The 21,922-nt window shown below is 37.4% G+C and overlaps 1 protein-coding gene across 2 annotated transcripts; it reads right to left on the bottom strand.

Moving 5' to 3' along the window:
* Positions 1-2,090: 2,090 nt before the first annotated feature.
* Positions 2,091-20,988, bottom strand: LOC103695705 (heat shock 70 kDa protein 14-like). 2 transcript variants are annotated; one of them, XM_008777095.3, is made up of 10 exons: positions 20,880-20,988; positions 19,324-20,553; positions 18,859-19,086; positions 18,643-18,738; positions 18,327-18,548; positions 4,087-4,281; positions 3,850-3,996; positions 3,622-3,771; positions 3,160-3,290; positions 2,091-2,607 (listed from the first exon to the last, which is right to left on the bottom strand). In XM_008777095.3, exons 2-10 carry the CDS (start codon positions 20,491-20,493, stop codon positions 2,388-2,390), a joined length of 2,559 nt encoding a protein of 852 aa, XP_008775317.2. In that variant the 5' UTR covers positions 20,494-20,553; positions 20,880-20,988; the 3' UTR covers positions 2,091-2,387. The 2 variants fall into 2 exon arrangements, with proteins under 2 accessions (XP_008775317.2, XP_038973749.1); XM_039117821.1 differs by lacking the exon at positions 20,880-20,988 and adding an exon at positions 20,647-20,855.
* Between the last annotated feature and the right edge of the window lie 934 nt (positions 20,989-21,922).

Below are 21,922 nucleotides of genomic sequence, written 5' to 3'. Positions count from 1 at the left end.
AAACTCATTAGCTGGTATAGTAATTTAAACCTCCAGAGCAGCAAATCATACCTTGGCATGCTCCAGATGTTACATTGCTTCTTCTTGTGAGGAAGAGTTCATAAAGAGTTGAATACAGCAAAGACCAGCCTTGATAACCTGGACCAACATGTTCAGGTTAGTATGACCTTGAAGCAAAATGTTGCTAAAGCACAAATAAAGGACCTAGGGTTCAAGTTTTCACATCACCACACCATGAAAGACACTGAAAGAAAGTGGAAACAAGCTTCTTGATTTTATTGCATTATAGAGGATAAATATTTTTGTAGCTTTAGCAGTACAAAATACAAAAGAAAAGGCCCCTTTCTCCCACAGACTCGACAATAACTTTCCAAAACATAATCCTTAAAACGTTAAAAAATAACATATACTTGAAATCTAAGACAAATTCCTACTTATAAAAGAATTTCAAAATACACCTAAAAAAACACACCTCCTTCTTCCCAAGAATAAATGATGAAATCAATACATCGCCTAAATTATACTGATACCACTCAAACTAGTAAAGAGGAAAACTAATAGGTAAAAAAAATTTAAAAAAAAAAAAACACATCACAATCAGAACATTCAAACCCATGATCACCTTTCATAATTTATCCACAAGATTGATAAGGACAATCAAATTCCTATTCTATAACTGCATGGTCATTTGTTCTTTCACCACAGTGGGAAACATTACAATATTTCACTAGGTTCCACGATCACCACACTCTTTCTAATGCCAACTGAAGCAGTGTAAAAGACAATAAACAAAGAACCAAGGAGAAAAGAAAAAAGAAATAATAAGAAAATAAATCTGGAAAATAGCAAGCTGATTTTTTTATTATTATTCTTTTTGCATTGATCTTGAAGGAAAGATTAATCAACTAACAAGACATTTTCCTTCAATATATAAGGGTTTCTTCCTTGCCACTCAAGGATCAGGTGGCCAACCTTAACAATTGAAAGCCAAAAAGAAATCTATTTATCTTACAGAACAATCACAATTAATTTATGAAATTTGAATTCTCATGGAGCCTTTTAAAGAATAGGACTTCACTCATATCAACTCATAATTAATTTTTGGACTAGTTAATACTGGTACTAGTCAAAGGACTAAAGGAAATTGTTAGAAGAAAGTCTCTCAAAATCATCTTATAATAGCTGGTCTCTAATATGGTTATACATAACCAATCATTGTCTTTATAAGGCACCCATGAAATGGCCAATCATTGTCTTTATAAGGCACGCATGAAATGGCCAATCATTGTCTTTATAAGGCACCCATGAAATGGCCAATCAGCTAAACAAATAAAGGACTCCTCCTTTCACTAACACTTGCCTATAATTTTCCAAATAAAAAAAATACATAAACAGTTAATCTTAAAAATTAATTGAGTGTTATTCTCCCCCAAGTAGTGCTAGAGTCCTCTAAATATCAAAATACCAGCATTAACAGTAGTTTTTCTAGCAAACTCTAAAGGATCAGCCAGTATTAACAGTAAAACTTGATCTTATCAATTTTTTATCCAGTAATTCGGCAATAATAAATTACAACAAATTGAAAAGAAGACAAGTCCTGTAGACCCACTTGTGCATGTATAGACAGGCATCTATGCACACATGCAAACAACATCCTTTTTTATGTTGAGATATATGCATTGTAGTTAGTGAGGATCCATATAGTCAAATCTGAAATAGTTGGGAAGAGGCTGGATGGCTATGGTTTCTATATGAATGACTAAATGAAACAACCATCTAAAAACCCAGCAGTAACAAGTGCTATACATTTTTTTCATTACGATCATATTGATACACATAGAACAAAATTTCTAAAATCTAAAAGCAACAGAAAAAATTGAAAATCATAAGGATCTAAAATATTTTAAATGAACTAGCGGGATGACAGTCAAGACATATCTGTGAGAATGAAATATCTGTGATGTATCCTTACTCATAGGCATTTTTTTTAAAAGAAGACTTCTACTGTTTGAGTTAACCAAACCTCCTTGTTGGTTTGAAATGTTCCAGTGGAACAAACAAGCAAAGCTCGATTCAGATTACACAACTCCCATGAAATGATAAATAAGCATAAGCCTTGTAAAAAGTTACAGTGGATCAAAGAAGCAAAGCTCGATTCAAATGACCCAACTCTGATTAAATGATCAATGCATATTGCCAAGGCATCCTTCTGATTAAAAGTTACAGTGGTACAACTAACGAATGCCACTTGGCCCGACAGTGATGGATATTTAAAATTTGTATCACCCACAGGGCATCCCTCTGCCCTCATTTAGCCTATTGCACTGAATATGACAATCATGATACAGGTGAAGCAATAATGGTCTGGAAATATGAAGACCGTTATCTTAAACTTCTTGTGCTACAGAAGCTGGGACACTCTCTGACTTGTCGGTTTGCATTGGTTCGGGAGCAGCCTCTGGTCCTGGAACTCCACCATCTGCCACATGCTCGCCGGTTCCATCACCCCCATGAGGTTGCGGTTGGGGCGCTGGTGTCTCAGCTGGGGGTGGTGTCTGTGGCTTAACTGGGGCCGGCCTTGGTTTCGTCATGACAGGCCTGCAAAACCTGCACAAGCAAATCTTCTGTTACTGGCTTTGTCCCAGACCACAAGCAATATGCGGCAAACTTATGATAGCATAATCCTATAACCTCTGATTTCCATTTTTTTTTTTGTTTTCCTTGTTTGCCTTTTTTTCTCCAATAACCTCCACAGTAGGAGGGAGATTTTATTAGATCAAGAAAGAAAAGTACATCAAGTCAAGGGGGATATATCTGATTTCATTTTTTCCTCTTCTTTTTTGTTTATGATAATGCTTACTGCCTCTATTTGTTGTTCGATGCTTCCAACATTCAGGAGGTGATAATACGGACTGTCATCTGGGAAGTCATTATCAACAAAGATTTGAATAAACATTCGATCATTCTCCACAATCATGGTTGCATTTTGTAGCAAACCAACTACATAGCCATTGTTATGGCATCTCCAAGAACTCCGAATTTAGCCTCCATGTAGGGTTAACAGATGGTAAATTGATAAAAGATACAAGGTAAGAAAATAGAAGACCGCCATTATTGTAAGTCATTTATATGTGCATTAAAAATTGACTAAATTCATACCTGTCAAGTGCCTCAGCCTTCCTCTTCACATCAGCTGCACGGAGAACTGGAGTGGCATGTTTGGGCAAAGCATCCTGCTGCTGCTTTTTATCCATCAACCATGCTTCTGCTTCACCACATTTATTGATAACCTACAAAATGAAAGATTATCAGCCTAAATCTGCTTCATCATTTATGTAACAATATAATATATGCCTGTCTTTAAGTATCACTTTTCAGCAATTCACTGTATAACTTTTATGTACTCTCCAACAGCACCATTTAAATTAAGCATTTCAGTATGCAAGTATACACTGAAAACATATTCCCCTGCTCAAGTTTTGTACCTCACTACTACAATTTTGCTACTTCCAACCCTTTTATTAGATTATTCATGGTGATAGTCAATCTCTATAAAGGGTTTAAGTGACAGATCTAAATTCGTTTGACACTATGGAACCCAGTTAAGATATGACATCATACCTTCTGCTTCTCTGCAATGTCAATGTGATCAAATTTAGGATCTCTGGACAGGGCTGCCTCCCTGAAACTATTGATGCAATAGACAAGTTGATCAACTGCTGGCCCTCTTTCTGTGCTCTCCTTGTAACGCTCCTCAATAGGGTCACCTTGCTACAATAATGAAGATCATCAACATGTCTGGCATTTCAGATCCAAGACAGAATACAAACACTCATGCAAAATAAGTACCTGTTTGAGCTCCTCAAGCTTTGCAACATAAACACCCTTTGTTTCATCCTCACCATCTTCATAGAGCCAATCCTCGACCTCCTGAAGCTTAGCAGTGAACTGTTCTCTCTCTGACTCAGTTACAAAATCTTGATACTTGTCATGAAGCTAAAGGTAGAGCATATTAATGATATCAGATCCACTGGGTTAAAATGGTACGGTTCAAAATGCAAAATTTTTAAGGACCATTTTTCTAACCTTGTTTCTCATATCATAAACATAAGCTTCCACAGCATTCTTCTTGTCCTTAGTTTCTTCCATCACCCTGTCTTGTAAAGCCATCTCTAACTCTTTTTCAACTGCTTTCTGAAGTTCAGCAGCAGCCAACCCCCCATAGATCAATTCTGCAACTGGAACATCAGTTTTCTTTACCTTCTTCTTTGAAGGCTCAACCTGCAGAGTGAGTAATAGATAAATTTTCAAAAAAACTGACTGAACAGGTTTTATATAACCATGTACATAGGCGAACAAAAATGAATTACAATTATTTATATTTTTATCACTGTAACATCAAAACTTACAACATCTAATCTGCTTTCAAGTTTAGCATGTCTTGTATCATAAAATTAGGAGTACTTATACGGATAATTACAAGATTAAAAATACTGCAGAAGCATATGAGAGCAGCATGCTACATCTGAGAGAGAAAAATAAAAAAACCAAACCAACTTCAGCCAGGAATCTCAGAACCATGTCAAAATTAAATTGGGGCACGCCTAGTACCAAGCAACATCAATGCCTTAAGGACCACAAATATTAACATTTAAAAAAAATATTCAAGTTAGCTTCCTTTTTGTAAATAAACAACATGCTAAAGAACATAAAAAACCCCCATATATATATTTTTTTAACAGACATCAACCTGCCTATCCTGCTTCCTCGACATATATTATGTTACATGATGAATGTGTAGAAGAATTCAAATTGGTAGCCTTATCTGCTGGATGATACATTACTTATTGACATCAGCCTTAATGATAGAAATACAATCCTGACAACAATCAGCCTTAAGTTTTATCATGACAATCTCATTTTAATCAGTCTTCACATTTGCGAACAGAAGTTTGTCTTCATGTCTTTAAATAGTAGACCACATCAAATAATAAGTAATCAGCATTATTTATTCAGCATTGCATTTCAGAATTGTTTTACCCATTTGATAAGCTATCGTTGTATTTGATAGCTTACCATAGCCAGATGATGACCTAATTTCTCTTGCTCATCATGTAAAGTTTCAAACAGAAGCACTATACTATCTCATAAAAGAACTTTAAAAAGGTCGGAATGGTGATGATAGGCAACTATTTCTCACTTCTCTGGTGCAGAATGACAATAGCTCTATCCTACCATTCCAAGTGTCCACTCAAAAGAGAAAGGAACAGAGTTAACATAAGAAGATATGCAAGTACATTGCCATTCCCCTGACAAGGCAATAAGCTAAGAAAATATGAACAGCCTTGCATTTGGTGTAGCCAGAAAGCCTTCATTAACAGAAAAAAAAAAAGGCTGCTGGCTATTTTCATCAAAACTGATTTTCTTTTTAGAGAATATATAGCGTGGAACTACTTCAGATAGTCAAATGATTCCTCAAGACAAACTTGCCAAAAATCTGTGTTGCTGTGTTAATACAATTGTAAGAACTGTCAACTAGACATCTACTTCTCAGTGGTTTCATTTGCAAAAATGTAATAAGCCAGTTTCAAATATTAACAACTAGATTGGTTTGCTCCAACCAACCCCACCCACCCACCCCCCCACACACACACACAAAGAAGGAAGAAAAAAAAAAGACAAAGAAACAAAAATTTGACTGGTCTGAACTCCCCTTATTCCATGTACAGGTGCAGAGCAATCAAGAGAGTGTCAGCGTCCTAAAACAACAATTATCATTATATATAAAAAAAACTCTCAACACAGCAGCTTCCATTACATGCCAAATCATTAATTAGAGCTCTGATCATCTATCTCAAAATCCTAAATGCACTAGACAACAATACTTCCTCTGAATTCCCTACTGATGACCCAAAGATTGATTTAAAGATTGATTTTGATGATCTCAAAACCTTGAAGTATAAATACTAATGTTTGTGTTGCAAGAAGAAAGATTATTTATTTTGCAAGGAACATAGCAAGTTGGAAGAATTCAAGAAGGCCTCCAAAGCTCTCAAGAAAAGTTAGAAGAAAGCCACACCTCATTGGCCCAAAATTCAAGTTCAAAGGCTTCAATTTAGAAGAGCAAGTTTTAAGAAAAAAATTCAAAGGAAAGGCACTCGAGTCGACTCCTACAGTTCCGAGTCGACTCCAAGGAGCAACAGACAGCCGGACAGAAAGATTCATCTCAGAACCTGTCAACGAGTCGACTCCTGAAGAGCGCGAGTCGACTCCGATGCTTGCCGAGTCGACTCCTAAGGAAGCAAGAGTCGACTCCCAGAGAAATACAAGGCAGAAAAGTTAGAGAGCAGTTTTCGGATCTGAGATTCGAGTCGACTCCAGTGGAACGCGAGTCGACTCCGATGGTTGGCAAGTCGACTCCAAAGAAAGTGAGAGTCGACTCTTAGAGGAACACAAGGAAAAAGTCAGAGAACGTTTTTCGGACTCTGAGATTCGAGTCGACTCCCGCAATACGCGAGTCGACTCCTAGACACCGCGACCCCAAAGAAGACAGAAGACCAATCTGCTGTGTCTGAGAGCCGAGTCGACTCCTAGAAAGCTCGAGTCGACTCCAAGGCAGCGGTACACCAAGAGGGCAGAAGACTTAGTTTCGGAAACTGAGAGCCGAGTCGACTCCGGAGAAGTTCGAGTCGACTCCAAGACTGGACGAGCCAAAAGACAGAAGATCGGGAGTTCGGGCTCTGAGCGCCGAGTCGACTCCCAGGACAGTCGAGTCGACTCGAGTTGGCCAAGTTGAAAATTGGCTCCGTGGACTTCATGGGATGAGCCGACTCCAAAAGTGCAAGGTCAGCTCCAGATTTTGGCGAGTCGACTCCGGGTTAAGTCGAGTCGACTCCCAGTCGAGAAGACCACTTTAATTCAAATCTGGAACAGTTGCCGAGCCGACTCCAGAAAAGCATGAGTCGACTCCTGCTACAGCCGAGTCGACTCCAGATCGCGCGAGTCGACTCCGATCCCAACGGAAACTTTATCAGGAGTTGCAGACTGTGCACAACGGCTCTATTTTTCTCTCTAACGGCTAGATTTCTGGTTCCACGACATGTAAAGCTATAAAATCAAGAGGAGAGCTAGGGAAGACGGCATGGAAGTGGGAGAGAACATTTAGGAAAAAGATTTCAAAGAGATTACACGGAAAATCTCCCATAAGCACAAAAGGGCCATTCAAAGTAAAATAGAGAGAAGAAGAGCATCCAAGTGAATCCCAAAGCTTCCTCTCCATCCGTGTGCTGCCTCGGTGATCTTCTACTTTGTGCAAAATCAGAAAAGGGTCAAGTAAAGAAGAAGCCGAGTTCTTCCATCTACAAATTTGTTTGAGGGCTTCTTCCCTTTACTTTACTTGTTTATATTTGCTATATTCGCTTATTTGAGAAGCTTGTACTTGATTTAAACTCTTGCTCTAAATATCTTGTAACTTGATTCAATCAAGGGATTGAATCAAGGGGTTAAGGTTTGTTGGTGAGCCAAAAGGAAAAACCAACGTTGTAAGGTTGTGGTTGGTGAGCCTTTGGGAAAACCAACTGGGTTGATTGTGAACCCGGAAAACAATCGTTGTAAGGTTGTGGTTGGTGAGCCTTTGGGAAAACCAACTGGGTTGGATTGTGAGCCCGTGAAAACAATCGGGTGGTTCTAGTCGGTGAGCCTGGGAAAACCGACCGAGTTCGTTGTGACCTCGTAAAACAACAAGTTGGGTTGTGAGCTTGTAAAACAACCGGCTGTAATCTGTAGGATTATAGTGAAATTCCCAAGAGGTCTTGGGGAGTGGATGTAGGTGCTGGGGTGCACCGAACCACTATATGTTTGTTGTGTTTGTGATGCTTTTTGTCATTGTCTATCTTGCTCACTTACTTACCTTGATAAATTGCATGCTTAACTCTTATCCGCGCATCCTTTAGTTGCAAGCATATTCAATTTACTTAATCAAGTCTCATTCGATAAATCAATCTATTGCTAAGTTTAAATTCCACTGTGCAACTATACAACTTAGCATAATTAATTGAAAAGTATTAGAAGTAGCTTAAAAGTTTTATAAGACCCAATTCACCCCCCCTCTTGGGTTGTATCTACTGGGCAACAAGTGGTATCAGAGCAGGTGCTCAAATATTATTTGTAGTCTTAACCGACTAGAGCCAAAGATCATGACAACCCCACATAACGTATTACTTGCTGAGGGACTTTCCACAAACAGACCTCCACTGTTTGATGGATCTAACTATATTCAATGGAAAGCTAGAATGAAAATCTTTACTCAATCACAAAACTATGAGTTATGGAATGTCATAACAAATGGCCTACACACACCCACGAAATTAATTGAAAGTATGTTCGATAAAAATTTGGCTGAACTAAATGCTAAGGCTATGAACCTTCTCTACTGTGCATTTAATAAAAATATTTTCAACCAAATTTGTATATGTTCATCTGCCAAACAAATATGGGATACTCTTGAAGCAACTTATGATATTTCCGAAGAACCCCATGTTAGTTTACTTGAGGATAATTGCAAGACTAACATTGAGCATGCAGGAAACACTCTAAATCAGGAAGAAAGATTCAAAAGCTTTCTAAAGACAAAGAAGAAGAGGAAGCTAGAAGAAAGGAAGAAAGAGATAAAAAGGAAGAAAGCCTTGACCAAGAAAGAGTCAAGCAAGAAATTAAAAGTTAGGAGCAACAATGATGATATTAGCTCCAAGGAACTACAAGAGGTAACTAACTCGTGCTTTATGGCACAAGAAGACAAGGTAAAATCTGAATCTACTCTTACCTCAAATGATTTTCAAGAAGAATTCTCTTATGATGAATTATTAAATGCTTTTCATGATTTGTATGGTGAATGTAGAAAATTAGCTGTGAAGAATAAAAATCTTAAGAAACTAAATCTGAAAATTTCAAAAGAAAGAAATTCTAATGATGAAATACAAGATAAACTAAATTCTGAAAATGAAATTTTAAGGTTAAATTCAGAACAATTAATTCAGAAAAATCAGAATTTGATTAAAGAAAATCAAAACTTAAGTAAAGAAATTAACCAATTGAAGTCTTTTATTAACAAATTTACTGTAAGTTCAGAAAGATTAAAAATGATGTTTGAAAGCCAACATGCTGATTTTGATAAATCAAAATTTGGCTTAACTCCTTCACTTAGCAATGAATCCCTAAAGAAAAAGGTTATCAATTCACCAAGCAAACCATTAAATAAGATAACTTATTTCAAACATGAAAAGAATGGGCATAACAACTTTACCTATCATTCTAACATAATTAAATCAAGTAGTAAAGTTATTATAATTAAACAAATTTGGATTCCAAAAGGAACTATATGTCCTAACTCTCAAGGACCCAAGCAAGCTTGGGTACCCAAAATGAAAATATGAGGATGTAGATGAAGGTGTGCCAAGATACCCATGAAACAAATGGAACTTTCATACAAATGGGTGATCTAGACACACATTAAAGAGTGAAACTTAAAATATAATCAAGAAAAGTAATTAAAATAGAAGAAATAAAATCCAAGTTCTTCATCTTTCTATACTTTTCTATATTAAGGGATACTATGTTAATGATTAATCAACCTCCTTAAATTATCCTTTTGAGTTCTCTATATGCTTGATTGAGAGTTCGTATCCATGGCATTATCCTCTATTGATCATAAACATAATAATGTGTATTTGGTATGCATGTTAACTAAGGAAACAAACAAGAATCAATTTCTAAATCTAAAGATGTTGTTTCCATCACTAAGTTTTTCAAAAGCTTACATTGGATTTGTTCTTGGCAAATAAAATTGAAGTATTTTCTGTATTTGCTAAATTCTGTAAAAGTGTTTCAAATGAAAAAGGTTTCCAAACTGTGAAGAGTATCATGGCACAGTGTTGAAAACCAAAATTCTGATAAAGTTTATACAGAAAATAATTATTTCAGCACCAAGGACACCTTAAGTAAAATAGGGTTAATAGAATTCTTGAAGAAATGAAAAAGACAATTGTGTATGATAGTCATTTACTTAAAAGCTATCATCACTGCTTGTCATACATATGATTTCTATTAGATCTATTATTGATGAAAACTCCATTTGATCTTCTGAAAAATAGAAAATGATCTATTGCATATCTTTCATATTTTTCAGTAACTTATGATATGCTTGATATGGTCTTTTGAAAATAATGCCAAATCTGATACAGATATTTTTATCTTTGGATATCATTCATCAAGCAATGCATATAGAACATTCATGAAAAGATTCTAGTTGTAGAAATATGAATTCATTTTATTCTCTATGAGACTAATGATTTATTATCAAGATACTAAAATTAGATTATATATGTATATGGTTAATCTTTTACATATAACAATCTCAAAACTTGTTAATAATTAGAACCAAATTGAGTTTTTCAGAAATGCACTCAATAAAGAAAAATTGATAACTACTAAAAGACTAAATCAAGAAAAGATGAAATAGATCTTGATGAAATTCTTGCATGATTAGAAGTAAAGATCACCATTATCATCTGCTTGCTTTATGAGCTTTATATTCTGTCAAATGAATGTGTAGAATACACTCCTATGTGGTTATTTCATTAAAAAGGGATCTATGTAAAATAACCACCTTATTTGAAAACACTCATTACAAATATGATAAAGCAATTTGTGATTTGGAACAAGCATCAAAAGCATGATAGAATAATTATTTAATAGACCAGACTGTGTGATCATTATGTGCCCTTGTGCAAGACTTCAATCTAACTCTAATGAATCATAATTTATTGATAACAAATGAATCATAATCTGAATTTTGATAGAAACAATTGTTTAAGGCAATTTGATCAAAACTTAGCTAGCATGCCTTATTGATAATTATCTTAAGCAAATAGAATCTAAGCTAAATTGATGTTGAAAATAAATTAATTTGACCTTGATGAATCTTCCTATTGCTTCACATGCTTGTCCTTGAACAGTCTTGGTTAATGAAACTATCTCTTTAGTTCAAGTGACATATGTTTGCTTATATTTAGGCAATCTCTTGAATAAAGTGACTCAACATTCAATGATTATCATATCTTAGGTTGAGTTACCTAGTTAAGAAATATGCTATATGAATGTTTTGTATCTTGAAGAAACTAATGACTTTCTTTCAAGAAAGAAAAGAATTTTGTTAATAATGCAGGATCCTTGAGCAAGAAAATGAGAGATTTCAACTTGAAGGATATCTCCACGTAAGATACAATAAACATTCTCATGCAAATAAGAGAGAGGACCTTCTTCAGCCAAAAGTTCATACATAAGAAATCTAGTAGGTATTTGACTGAAGAATGCAGAATGGATTGGTAATTCTAGATACCTCTCTCATAAATTAATTGAGCAAAGTCAATAACTTAAATCTTAGTATGGCATGGTTAAAATCTTTAATTATTAATTCCTTGATATCATGTCTATATATATGTATTGATTGACTTATGCTTTTAGAAATTGTTTCATGGTTTGCCCAAACTAAAATATATCTTTGCCTATGTCATAACCATGAACTACACAAGTTTATGCTTAAAATTTTGATGTAAAATAACTTGTGAGAAGTTATGAATCCTTGAGCACAATGAAAATATTGTTTGCATGATATACATCTATATGATACATAAGATTATTTCTTTATTCTGCTCTTTCATGTAAATTACTTGAGAATAACAAAAAGAAAGAGAGATAAAGAAAAGATAATGGATATTATTCAAGAGAAGTAAAATCTAAGTAAAGGCAAATACTTATCTTAAGAAAAAGCAAAACAAGCATAATATATTTGGCACTTTTGTGAGACTTGTGAAAGGGATAAAATCCATAATTAATTACACTCAAACAGGGAGAGTTTGAAGTGAACATTTTAACCTTTCTATATTGCTCATCATAGGGATGGTGCCAATGGGGAGGCTAGTGGTAGTACCCGGCACTATTTGACCCAACTATTCGGTGTAGGGCATATTAGGGACGGCACAAGAGGGAGGCTAGTGGTAGTACCTCGTGCCCCTTCCAACTCCACCGGATAGGGAGCAAATAGAGTATAGAGCATAAGAAAGTAAAAATGAATGACAAAGTAAATGAAAGTATATAAGAAGAATCAAGTCAAGCTTTAATCACTTGGAAACACACCTTAAGGATGAAATCAGTGCAAGATTATATTTAAATAGGGGGAGTTTATTTGAAAAGAATTGATTTTGATCCTTGACATGCTTATTCTTAATATTTTAATGCATGACTTAACACATGATATATTTTGCATGTGGCATGATGGATTCTCAATATTTTGTAATGCTCCATGCTTGGACAATTTGATTGAATGTTTGGAATACTGCATAAAATTGTTTTTGGGTATTATTGAAAAGAAATTTCAGATTTGTCATTCACGATTATCTTTGAAAGTTAAATAGATTTGCAAAAAAAAAAAAAGGGAAGGATATTTTTATTTTGAATTGATCTTGATCTATCCTTCTACTTGCCTAACTTTGATACATAATGTCCTAATACTTGTTAAAATATCCTCCATTGTGTATCGAAACTCAATATTAAATATAAAGATTCTGAAAGTGCTCTAATGTTATTGAAATATGTGTTTTCAATCATAATGATTTAAGATGAGCTACAATGTGGAAGATACATATCTCAAATTATGGCTTTGAAAGACTCTATTGAAAATCTTTATGAAATTCAGAATCTGATTTTGTATAAAAGCTTAAACTCAATATGATCTCTAAATAAAATCTTAATGTAAGAAAAACAAAATTAATTTTGATGCCTTGGTTGATTGCTCCGATACGCATCCAAAACATATCATTTCTTATCTTTAAAGTATACTAATATTGGTCCAAATGATGTGTCTTTCGATGATCTTGATTGAAAACAAAAATTTCTAAATATATGATTTTATTTTGATATTAAAAAGATTTATTGTGTTTCATGTATACATTGCTGAAAAACTATGATTAAGAAATAGATATCTATAAATATATATACCTCAATGATCATCTATATGTTTTTCTCTTCTACATTCTTAAAGACTTTCATCAGAATATATATAGAGTGAATGATTTTAAAGCTAGAAATATTTCAGCTCACTCAAATGATTCTAAAAGAAAGAAAATATGAATGCTTTTGAAAGAAACTGAGCTTCAAATGAATCATTTTCTGATTAATATTTCTATACATTTTCTCTAAGATTAAGAGAAAGCATAACTTGTTCTTGAAGGATTAGAAAGAGTAATTGCCACAAATTTTGAATAATGCTATATTACTCTACATTCTCGATATCATAGAATTTCAGTTTTATTCATGATTATCATTAAAATCTGAAATTCAACAATAGAAAAGAATGATTAAAGAAGAATGCATCTGTTGAGGGGAAGCTTTAGATATTCAGTATCTCATACCTTGATTTTTATGGATTGATTTTGATGAACCTCCTTATATTGCAATACTTGCTTTAAAGGTTGTCTATAAAGGTTGTCTTATCTTAAACATTGAGTCTTATGAAAATAAGCTGATACTTATAGAAAATATATTTGTTTTGAGATTGACAATTTTATTGAACATTATCTTCAAATTCTAAACTCTTAAATGGAATGATCAATTAAGGGGGAGAAAAAAAATTTCAGAAGGAAAGATCATATGAAACTTAATCGTATAAATCCATAACTAAAGGAGAGAGAAATGAAAAGTGATCCTAATACTCTCCAATATGTATCATCTGAAATTTAATCTGAAAATCTTTACGATACATCTTGAGGCTTGTTATTTGGTTAATATATCTTATGCATAAATCATGAACCAAATTGCAATTCAAACAGTTGATCTTAAGAGCCTCTAACTTAATAAAAAAAAAGGGGAGAATAATGTGTTGAATGTTCTTGAGTATCTCTTAGAAAATCTATTTTTGGAATTTACTAATGAGTTCTTATTGGCTTGTTCTTTAGAACTTCAATTTTTATGCCAATTCATATTTTTATGTATCAAATTGTGCTTATTTTCTAAAGAAATAAAAGAAAGTCTTTAAATGAGCTCTAAGATGTATCAAAAATTGCATATTTTGGTATTTGTGCCCCAATATTCTTATTATCATAAAAGAACTTTGAAGTCATTAAGAATTAATGATCCAACATGATGATATGTTTTTTCAAGCATATGAGTTTTGCACTTATACTCTGAAAATTAATTAAATTGCTCTCATGTTGATAAAATACTTAATATATTGGGCAAAAGATCTTAAATGAACGAGCTTTCATACTTATTATTGAAGAGAGGTTAGATTTCCATTCGTGCTTTCTTTGAATATCATTCGTGGTACTTCTTGAATTAACTTAAGAAAGATTACATCTACACTTGAGTTGAAAACTATCCTTGGAATCACATTCGATGTGTTCTGCTCTGAAATTATCTTAATTGACTCTGATCTATGCTCATTAATCTTATTCTAACGTTATTGCCTTGAGTTATATGATTCATATCCTTGCAATAATTTGACATGCAAATCAGAGTACAATATTTGAGTATTCTTATCTTTGTGCTTAATGTTTCACAATCTTTTTGATGTTGTCAAAAAGGGGGAGAAATATCTAAGTATATGCTCATAATGCTAATTATGTTAAGTTGATTAAATCTAAAGCATTATCATGAAGTATATTTTAAAGATATATATTTTCTACTTCAAACAACTTAGCTATGCATTACTTCTAGAACACAATATATTGCATATACTCCAAGTTTTGTCATCATCAAAAAGGGGGAGACTGATGACCCAAAGATTGATTTAAAGATTGATTTTGATGATCTCAAAACCTTGAAGTATAAATACTAATGTTTGTGTTGCAAGAAGAAAGATTATTTATTTTGCAAGGAACATAGCAAGTTGGAAGAATTCAAGAAGGCCTCCAAAGCTCTCAAGAAAAGTTAGAAGAAAGCCACACCTCATTGGCCCAAAATTCAAGTTCAAAGGCTTCAATTTAGAAGAGCAAGTTTTAAGAAAAAAATTCAAAGGAAAAGCACTCGAGTCGACTCCTACAGTTCCGAGTCGACTCCAAGGAGCAACAGACAGCCGGACAGAAAGATTCATCTCAGAACCTGTCAACGAGTCGACTCCTGAAGAGCGCGAGTCGACTCCGATGCTTGCCGAGTCGACTCCTAAGGAAGCAAGAGTCGACTCCCAGAGAAATACAAGGCAGAAAAGTTAGAGAGCAGTTTTCGGGTCTGAGATTCGAGTCGACTCCAGTGGAACGCAAGTCGACTCCGATGGTTGGCAAGTCGACTCCAAAGAAAGTGAGAGTCGACTCTCAGAGGAACACAAGGAAAAAGTCAGAGAACGTTTTTCGGACTCTGAGATTCGAGTCGACTCCCGCAATACGCGAGTCGACTCCTAGACACCGCGACCCCAAAGAAGACAGAAGACCAATCTGCTGTGTCTGAGAGCCGAGTCGACTCCTAGAAAGCTCGAGTCGACTCCAAGGCAGCGGTACACCAAGAGGGCAGAAGACTTAGTTTCGGAAACTGAGAGCCGAGTCGACTCCGGAGAAGTTCGAGTCGACTCCAAGACTGGACGAGCCAAAAGACAGAAGATCGGGAGTTCGGGCTCTGAGCGCCGAGTCGACTCCCAGGACAGTCGAGTCGACTCGAGTTGGCCAAGTTGAAAATTGGCTCCGTGGACTTCATGGGATGAGCCGACTCCAAAAGTGCAAGGTCAGCTCCAGATTTTGGCGAGTCGACTCCGGGTTAAGTCGAGTCGACTCCCAGTCGAGAAGACCACTTTAATTCAAATCTGGAACAGTTGCCGAGCCGACTCCAGAAAAGCATGAGTCGACTCCTGCTACAGCCGAGTCGACTCCAGATCGCGCGAGTCGACTCCGATCCCAACGGAAACTTTGTCAGGAGTTGCAGACTGTGCACAACGGCTCTATTTTTCTCTCTAACGGCTAGATTTCTGGTTCCACGACATGTAAAGCTATAAAATCAAGAGGAGAGCTAGGGAAGACGGCATGAAAGTGGGAGAGAACATTTAGGAAAAAGATTTCAAAGAGATTACACGGAAAATCTCCCATAAGCACAAAAGGGCCATTCAAAGTAAAATAGAGAGAAGAAGAGCATCCAAGTGAATCCCAAAGCTTCCTCTCCATCCGTGTGCTGCCTCGGTGATCTTCTACTTTGTGCAAAATCAGAAGAGGGTCAAGTAAAGAAGAAGCCGAGTTCCTCCATCTACAAATTTGTTTGAGGGCTTCTTCCCTTTACTTTACTTGTTTATATTTGCTATATTCGCTTATTTGAGAAGCTTGTACTTGATTTAAACTCTTGCTCTAAATATCTTGTAACTTGATTCAATCAAGGGATTGAATCAAGGGGTTAAGGTTTGTTGGTGAGCCAAAGGAAAAAACCAACGTTGTAAGGTTGTGGTTGGTGAGCCTTTGGGAAAACCAACTGGGTTGATTGTGAACCCGGAAAACAATCGTTGTAAGGTTGTGGTTGGTGAGCCTTTGGAAAAACCGACTGGGTTGGATTGTGAGCCCGTGAAAACAATCGGGTGGTTCTAGTCGGTGAGCCTGGGAAAACCGACCGAGTTCGTTGTGACCTCGTAAAACAACAAGTTGGGTTGTGAGCTTGTAAAACAACCAGCTGTAATCTGTAGGATTATAGTGAAATTCCCAAGAGGTCTTGGGGAGTGGATGTAGGTGCTGGGGTGCACCGAACCACTATATGTTTGTTGTGTTTGTGATGCTTTTTGTCATTGTCTATCTTGCTCACTTACTTACCTAGATAAATTGCATGCTTAACTCTTATCCGCGCATCCTTTAGTTGCAAGCATATTCAATTTACTTAATCAAGTCTCATTCGATAAATCAACCTATTGCTAAGTTTAAATTCCACTGTGCAACTATACAACTTAGCATAATTAATTGAAAAGTATTAGAAGTAGCTTAAAAGTTTTATAAGACCCAATTCACCCCCCCTCTTGGGTTGTATCTACTGGGCAACACCTATCCTCAAGCTTAGTTCTCCAGTCCTGGCACTGCAGAAAAGGGAAGAGTAAGATGCTGAAGTCTACAATCAGTGTCTTTGAACATGGTTCTCTTTACCACATCCGTCCATTTCAATCCCCTTTGTATAACTTTCCCTCCTACATCCCTTCTTTCAAGAGCATTTCCAGTTCAATGTCACCCATTTTGAAACCCTATCAACCTCCCTCCTTGGAACAACCTCTATATAAATTAACTTCTAGCTTTCTAGGCACTACCATAAAAAAGGCTAAGCATGTCTAGATATTATTAAACAATTAGTCCACTGATAACCCCATCAGATGGGCAGTGTTCACATTTAAGCTGAGAACTGTAGGTATCAACAACTAGCTTATCATGCAAACAAAAGATAACAAGGCAAATTAAGTTTTGCCGGAAGAAATAACCTAGCATCTCCCTTTATGACCACAGCTGGCAAATGAAATAAAACCCCCAAAAACCATTTTCTCCACCCAAAAAAAAGAAGAGAGAGGGACCAGAGAAATATATGTGAATCTTCAGAAATCAGCAAGGCCTGTCCTTCCACTTTTCAAAACACAAGGATACTATAGAATAGTGTGAAAAAAAAAGTAAGATTATGCAACAAGATAATATTCTTAAAAATCAAGTAAGCACAAAGTAACTGCAAATGATGGTCCTAATCTGATCGATGACATGCAAGAGGTATAATAACTAAAATAAAATAAGATAAAGTGAAAAACCAAATAAGATGTTATGCTTGGAGGTCCAAGATCGAAATAAGACATGATAAAGAATGTAAGATAACAAGAAATGATGGAGGGGCAGAAGTTGATTCTATTTCCACACAGATAGATAAGATATATAACCACTCGTAAAACAATAGCACGAGGTTCGCCCCATATTAGGTATATTATACTGTACCGGTACCCAACCCACTTCCATAACTGGTGTACCGACGTTGTACCAGTATGGTAGCAGCATGGGATTCGGCACCAAGACAGTGAACCATGCAATAAAACTAACTTTCTAGTTAGAGACCTTTATAACTAGCCTATTGATATATATGACGTGCAGAAATGCACAAATTGTTCTCAGGAAACTTGACTAGGCATAATATGAGAGTGTACTTTATGAGCTTCCAGAAACAAAAGAACAAACAAACACACAAAAACATGGATTCAATTGATTGGAGCATAATAAAGAATTTCTGTAGTGCATGATGAATATCAAGACAGAAGAAGAACCACTATCTACGATTGACAAGTTGCAGACCTTAGCATCTGTTTCCATCTGCACAAGCTTTTCTTCAGACGCTGGTTCGCCATTTTGAACTCCAGCATCAGATACCTCTGTTGTACTTTTAGCATCCTGTATGTTTACATCATTTTCAGTCACAGAGTTATTTGTTGCTTCATCTGTATCCATCTTCATAGATTCCTTTGGTGGCTCCTTTGTAGCTGATACTGGAACTTCAACTTCTTCATCTTCTAACATCTAGAGACATGACAAAAATTTAGTCAGACAATGTCATAAAGTAAATATGCACCAAACAACCCTGTGTATAACCAACAGCAACGTCCAAACTTACAGTTGCTGATTCAACAGAAATGATCCCATGGAGATTCAGGCGAACCTTCACTTTCAACTTAGCCCTTTCACCCGTGGTCAATGGGAAAGGACCAATCTATCCAAAAGAATCCATGATTACATGGATTCAAAGAAAAGGCAAGTTAAAGACCAAATTTCAAGTTGTAAATGAATAATAGACTGATTTCCATAATAACACAAGCAATACTATGCTTACTGTGTATGTGCTTATCTTTGCTGGCACTTGCAAATCACCAACATCGGCATAATGAACATCAACTGAAAATGTACTAGATCTGTAGAATGTCAAAGCTTTGACACTAGGAATTGCATTTCCTTTGGGAAATACAATTGAACTCTGCAGATTTTCTGTTGTCCCATTCTGTGTCTCAGGAGCAGAGCCCTTCCAGGAAAAAGCAATCGGAAAGGGGAAACTCTCGTGGACCTTCAAAAATCATAGCTCAAGAAGTCATGATAGATCTGGCAGACTCATGGATTGAGATAGAAAATAGTTCAAGACAACCATATAATACATTGTTTGCATTTTCAAGAGATATAGCCATCCAAATAAGCTAAACAACTTAAAAATGTCATACATAACAGCAACGCAGCAGTTCCAACTGTAAACAAAACGAAAAGATGATAAAACTGACTGAGATGAAGCATTGAGGAGAAGTATTACCTGGAACTCTCGAACTCTGAATGTCGGGCTAAGAATCGCACATTGAAGAGCACAACCACGGGCGACACATTCGCTCGCGTTCATGGTGCGCCTAGGCTCCTTGCCAAAGAACTCTGTCAGTATCCTAATTATCGCTGGAACACGAGAACCTGACCCTACAACCTCAATAGAGTGAATATTCTCCACGCTCAGATTGGCTTCTGCCAGTGCCTTCTCCAATGGCCCCTTCACACGCTCCAATATCGGAACACTGATCTGCTCAAACTCTTCCCTCTTAATGAACCCCTTGACATCCTTCTCATCCATCAAGCACTCGATATTCAGAGGTGCCACAGTGTTCGCACTCAGGACCTTCTTCAGCTTCTCACATGCTGCCCGGAGTCGGATGCAGGCACGTGCATTCTGGTACACATCGATCTGGTACTCCTCCTTGAACTTTGCTGCAAAGTATCTGAATAGGACCTCATCAAAATCCCTCCCTCCAAGTGACCGATCATAGGCATGAGCCAAAACCTTCAGCTGCCCCTTCTTGAACCCGGCAATGCAGACCTGCATGCTCGCATGGCCCACGTCAACAAAGGCCACATTCATCTGATCATTCTCGGGCAAGTCCGTCTTGTAGATACCGTAAGCCAGAGCTGTTGCTGTGGTCTCATGGAACAAACGGAGAGGATGCAGCCCGGCTATGGCGGCCGCATCCATAACAGCCCTTCTCTGGAGATCGGTGAAGTAGGCCGGGATTCCGATACAACAATCCGCGACTGCATTATTGAGATTCTTCTCAGCTATCCCTTTCAGATTAGAGAGAATCATTCCTAGGATCTGGGTCGGCGTAAAGGTTCCCTTCTCTCCAAGATAACTTGCGTGGATCAGCGGGTACCCATCGGGCCCTTCCGTCACTGAAAAAGGGAGGCTTTGGACGTCTCGCTGGAGGTCGGGGTCGGAAAACTTACGGCCGATGAGGCGCTTCACTTGAGAGACGGAATTCTTGGGGTTCATCGTAGAGGAGGCGGCTCCAGCGGTTCCGATAAACCGCTGCTTCTCGCCGAAGCACACGACGGCAGGGGTTTCACGCTTGGATTCGTCATTGAGGACGACATCGATGCCCCGCTGCCGGGCAACAGCAACAATGCAGCTCTCGTTGCCAAAATCAAAGCCGACAACGCTCATCTTCCTTCTTTATCTCCCCTTGAATAAATTAATTTATATCCGACAGACCAACGAGAAGATCTTAATTTTTTTTTAACAAAAAGGTAAAGAAAAAAAGTTGAGATCAAATCAGGATGGATATAAGAAAATCAATATAAGACAACATTAATATACCGTTAAAAGATCGATTTTTTCCCCAAACGCGTGATCTAGGAATAGCTGGTAAAATAAATTCCTTATAGGATTCCATTAGGAGTGCAAATTCGAAGAAAAACCAAGGAAAAAACAAGCAAGAGTGCAGGGTTTTCGACCGCCAAGATCGATACTAGTCGCGCTTGGAATTGGGGTTTAGGACTATAAGATCTCGCAAAATGAGGGGAAGAGAAAAGAAGGTTTTTGCGACGTACCGGTCGAGAATCGCAGAACGTCGATCAAAGCTACGTGCCGCTCTCGCGGTTGGTGGGAGGGATCGAAGCCGAAGCGGTAATTAAATCGTCAAGGGGTGGCGTTTTCTAGAATCCTCTAGGAGTACCGGAGTGCAAGAGAAACCTGAGTAACCCACGTCGTTAAAGTCATTCATTCCATTTCTGGCCGTTCGTCCGATATCTTGCGCTTAAGATGTGCTGATACTCGGAAACCTTGTGGTGGGCCACAGAGAGAATTTCATCAAACGTGTGGCAGATTAGCCTTGGTGTAACTTCTTAGTGGATTTGTGATGTGGGGATAATGGGAACAAATAATAATTATTTAGCTTTTAGGTTTGTATCTGGTGGGTGTGTTGATTTGTGAGTATTATTTCCGACGTATCTGGACAGAGCGGGGCATTCCAGAAAGATCCACGGCACGTGCTTTGAATGTTCTCCGTACTGGTAAAAGCGTTGATATTGGGCTTTTTCAAGGGTTTTTGTTTGTGAAGAGTGGTGATGTCATTGGGCTCGACCAGCGGGTGGTTCTATATACACCCCCCTATTGCTCAGGACACCCCCAAAAATTAAAAAAAAATTAAATACTCTCTACACCCCCCCATTTGCTAAGGACACCCCTAAAAAATTAAAAATTCCTAAATTACCCCCCACCCTCCCCACCCCCTCACCTAAATTGCTCTCTACACCCCCCAAACCCCCCCCACCCCGCTCTTCCCCTCCAAAACACCCGCCGGCTTCTCCCTTCCACCCAAAAAACCTCGCCTCAAGCACCTCGCCGGCGGCCAAACCCCCTCCGTCTCCCTTTGAACTGTTCCGCCCAAAGCACCTCGCCAACGCCCAAAACCCCCCCGTTCCCCCTTCTCCCTCTCGTCGCCGGCATTCTCCCGATCTCCGACCACCTCGCCGGCTTCTCCCGGAACCACCTCCCCGGCCATCTCCCGAGCAACGAGCACCTCGCCGGCGCCTCCACGACCACCTCGAGGTAGCTCCCCCCTGCCTCCCCAAATCGTTCGGCACTGGTTCTT

The sequence above is a fragment of the Phoenix dactylifera genome, unplaced genomic scaffold, assembly GCF_009389715.1.
Source record: "Phoenix dactylifera cultivar Barhee BC4 unplaced genomic scaffold, palm_55x_up_171113_PBpolish2nd_filt_p 000276F, whole genome shotgun sequence".
Taxonomy (NCBI): Eukaryota; Viridiplantae; Streptophyta; class Magnoliopsida; order Arecales; family Arecaceae; genus Phoenix; species Phoenix dactylifera.
This window is presented reverse-complemented; position numbering and strand designations above follow the sequence as displayed.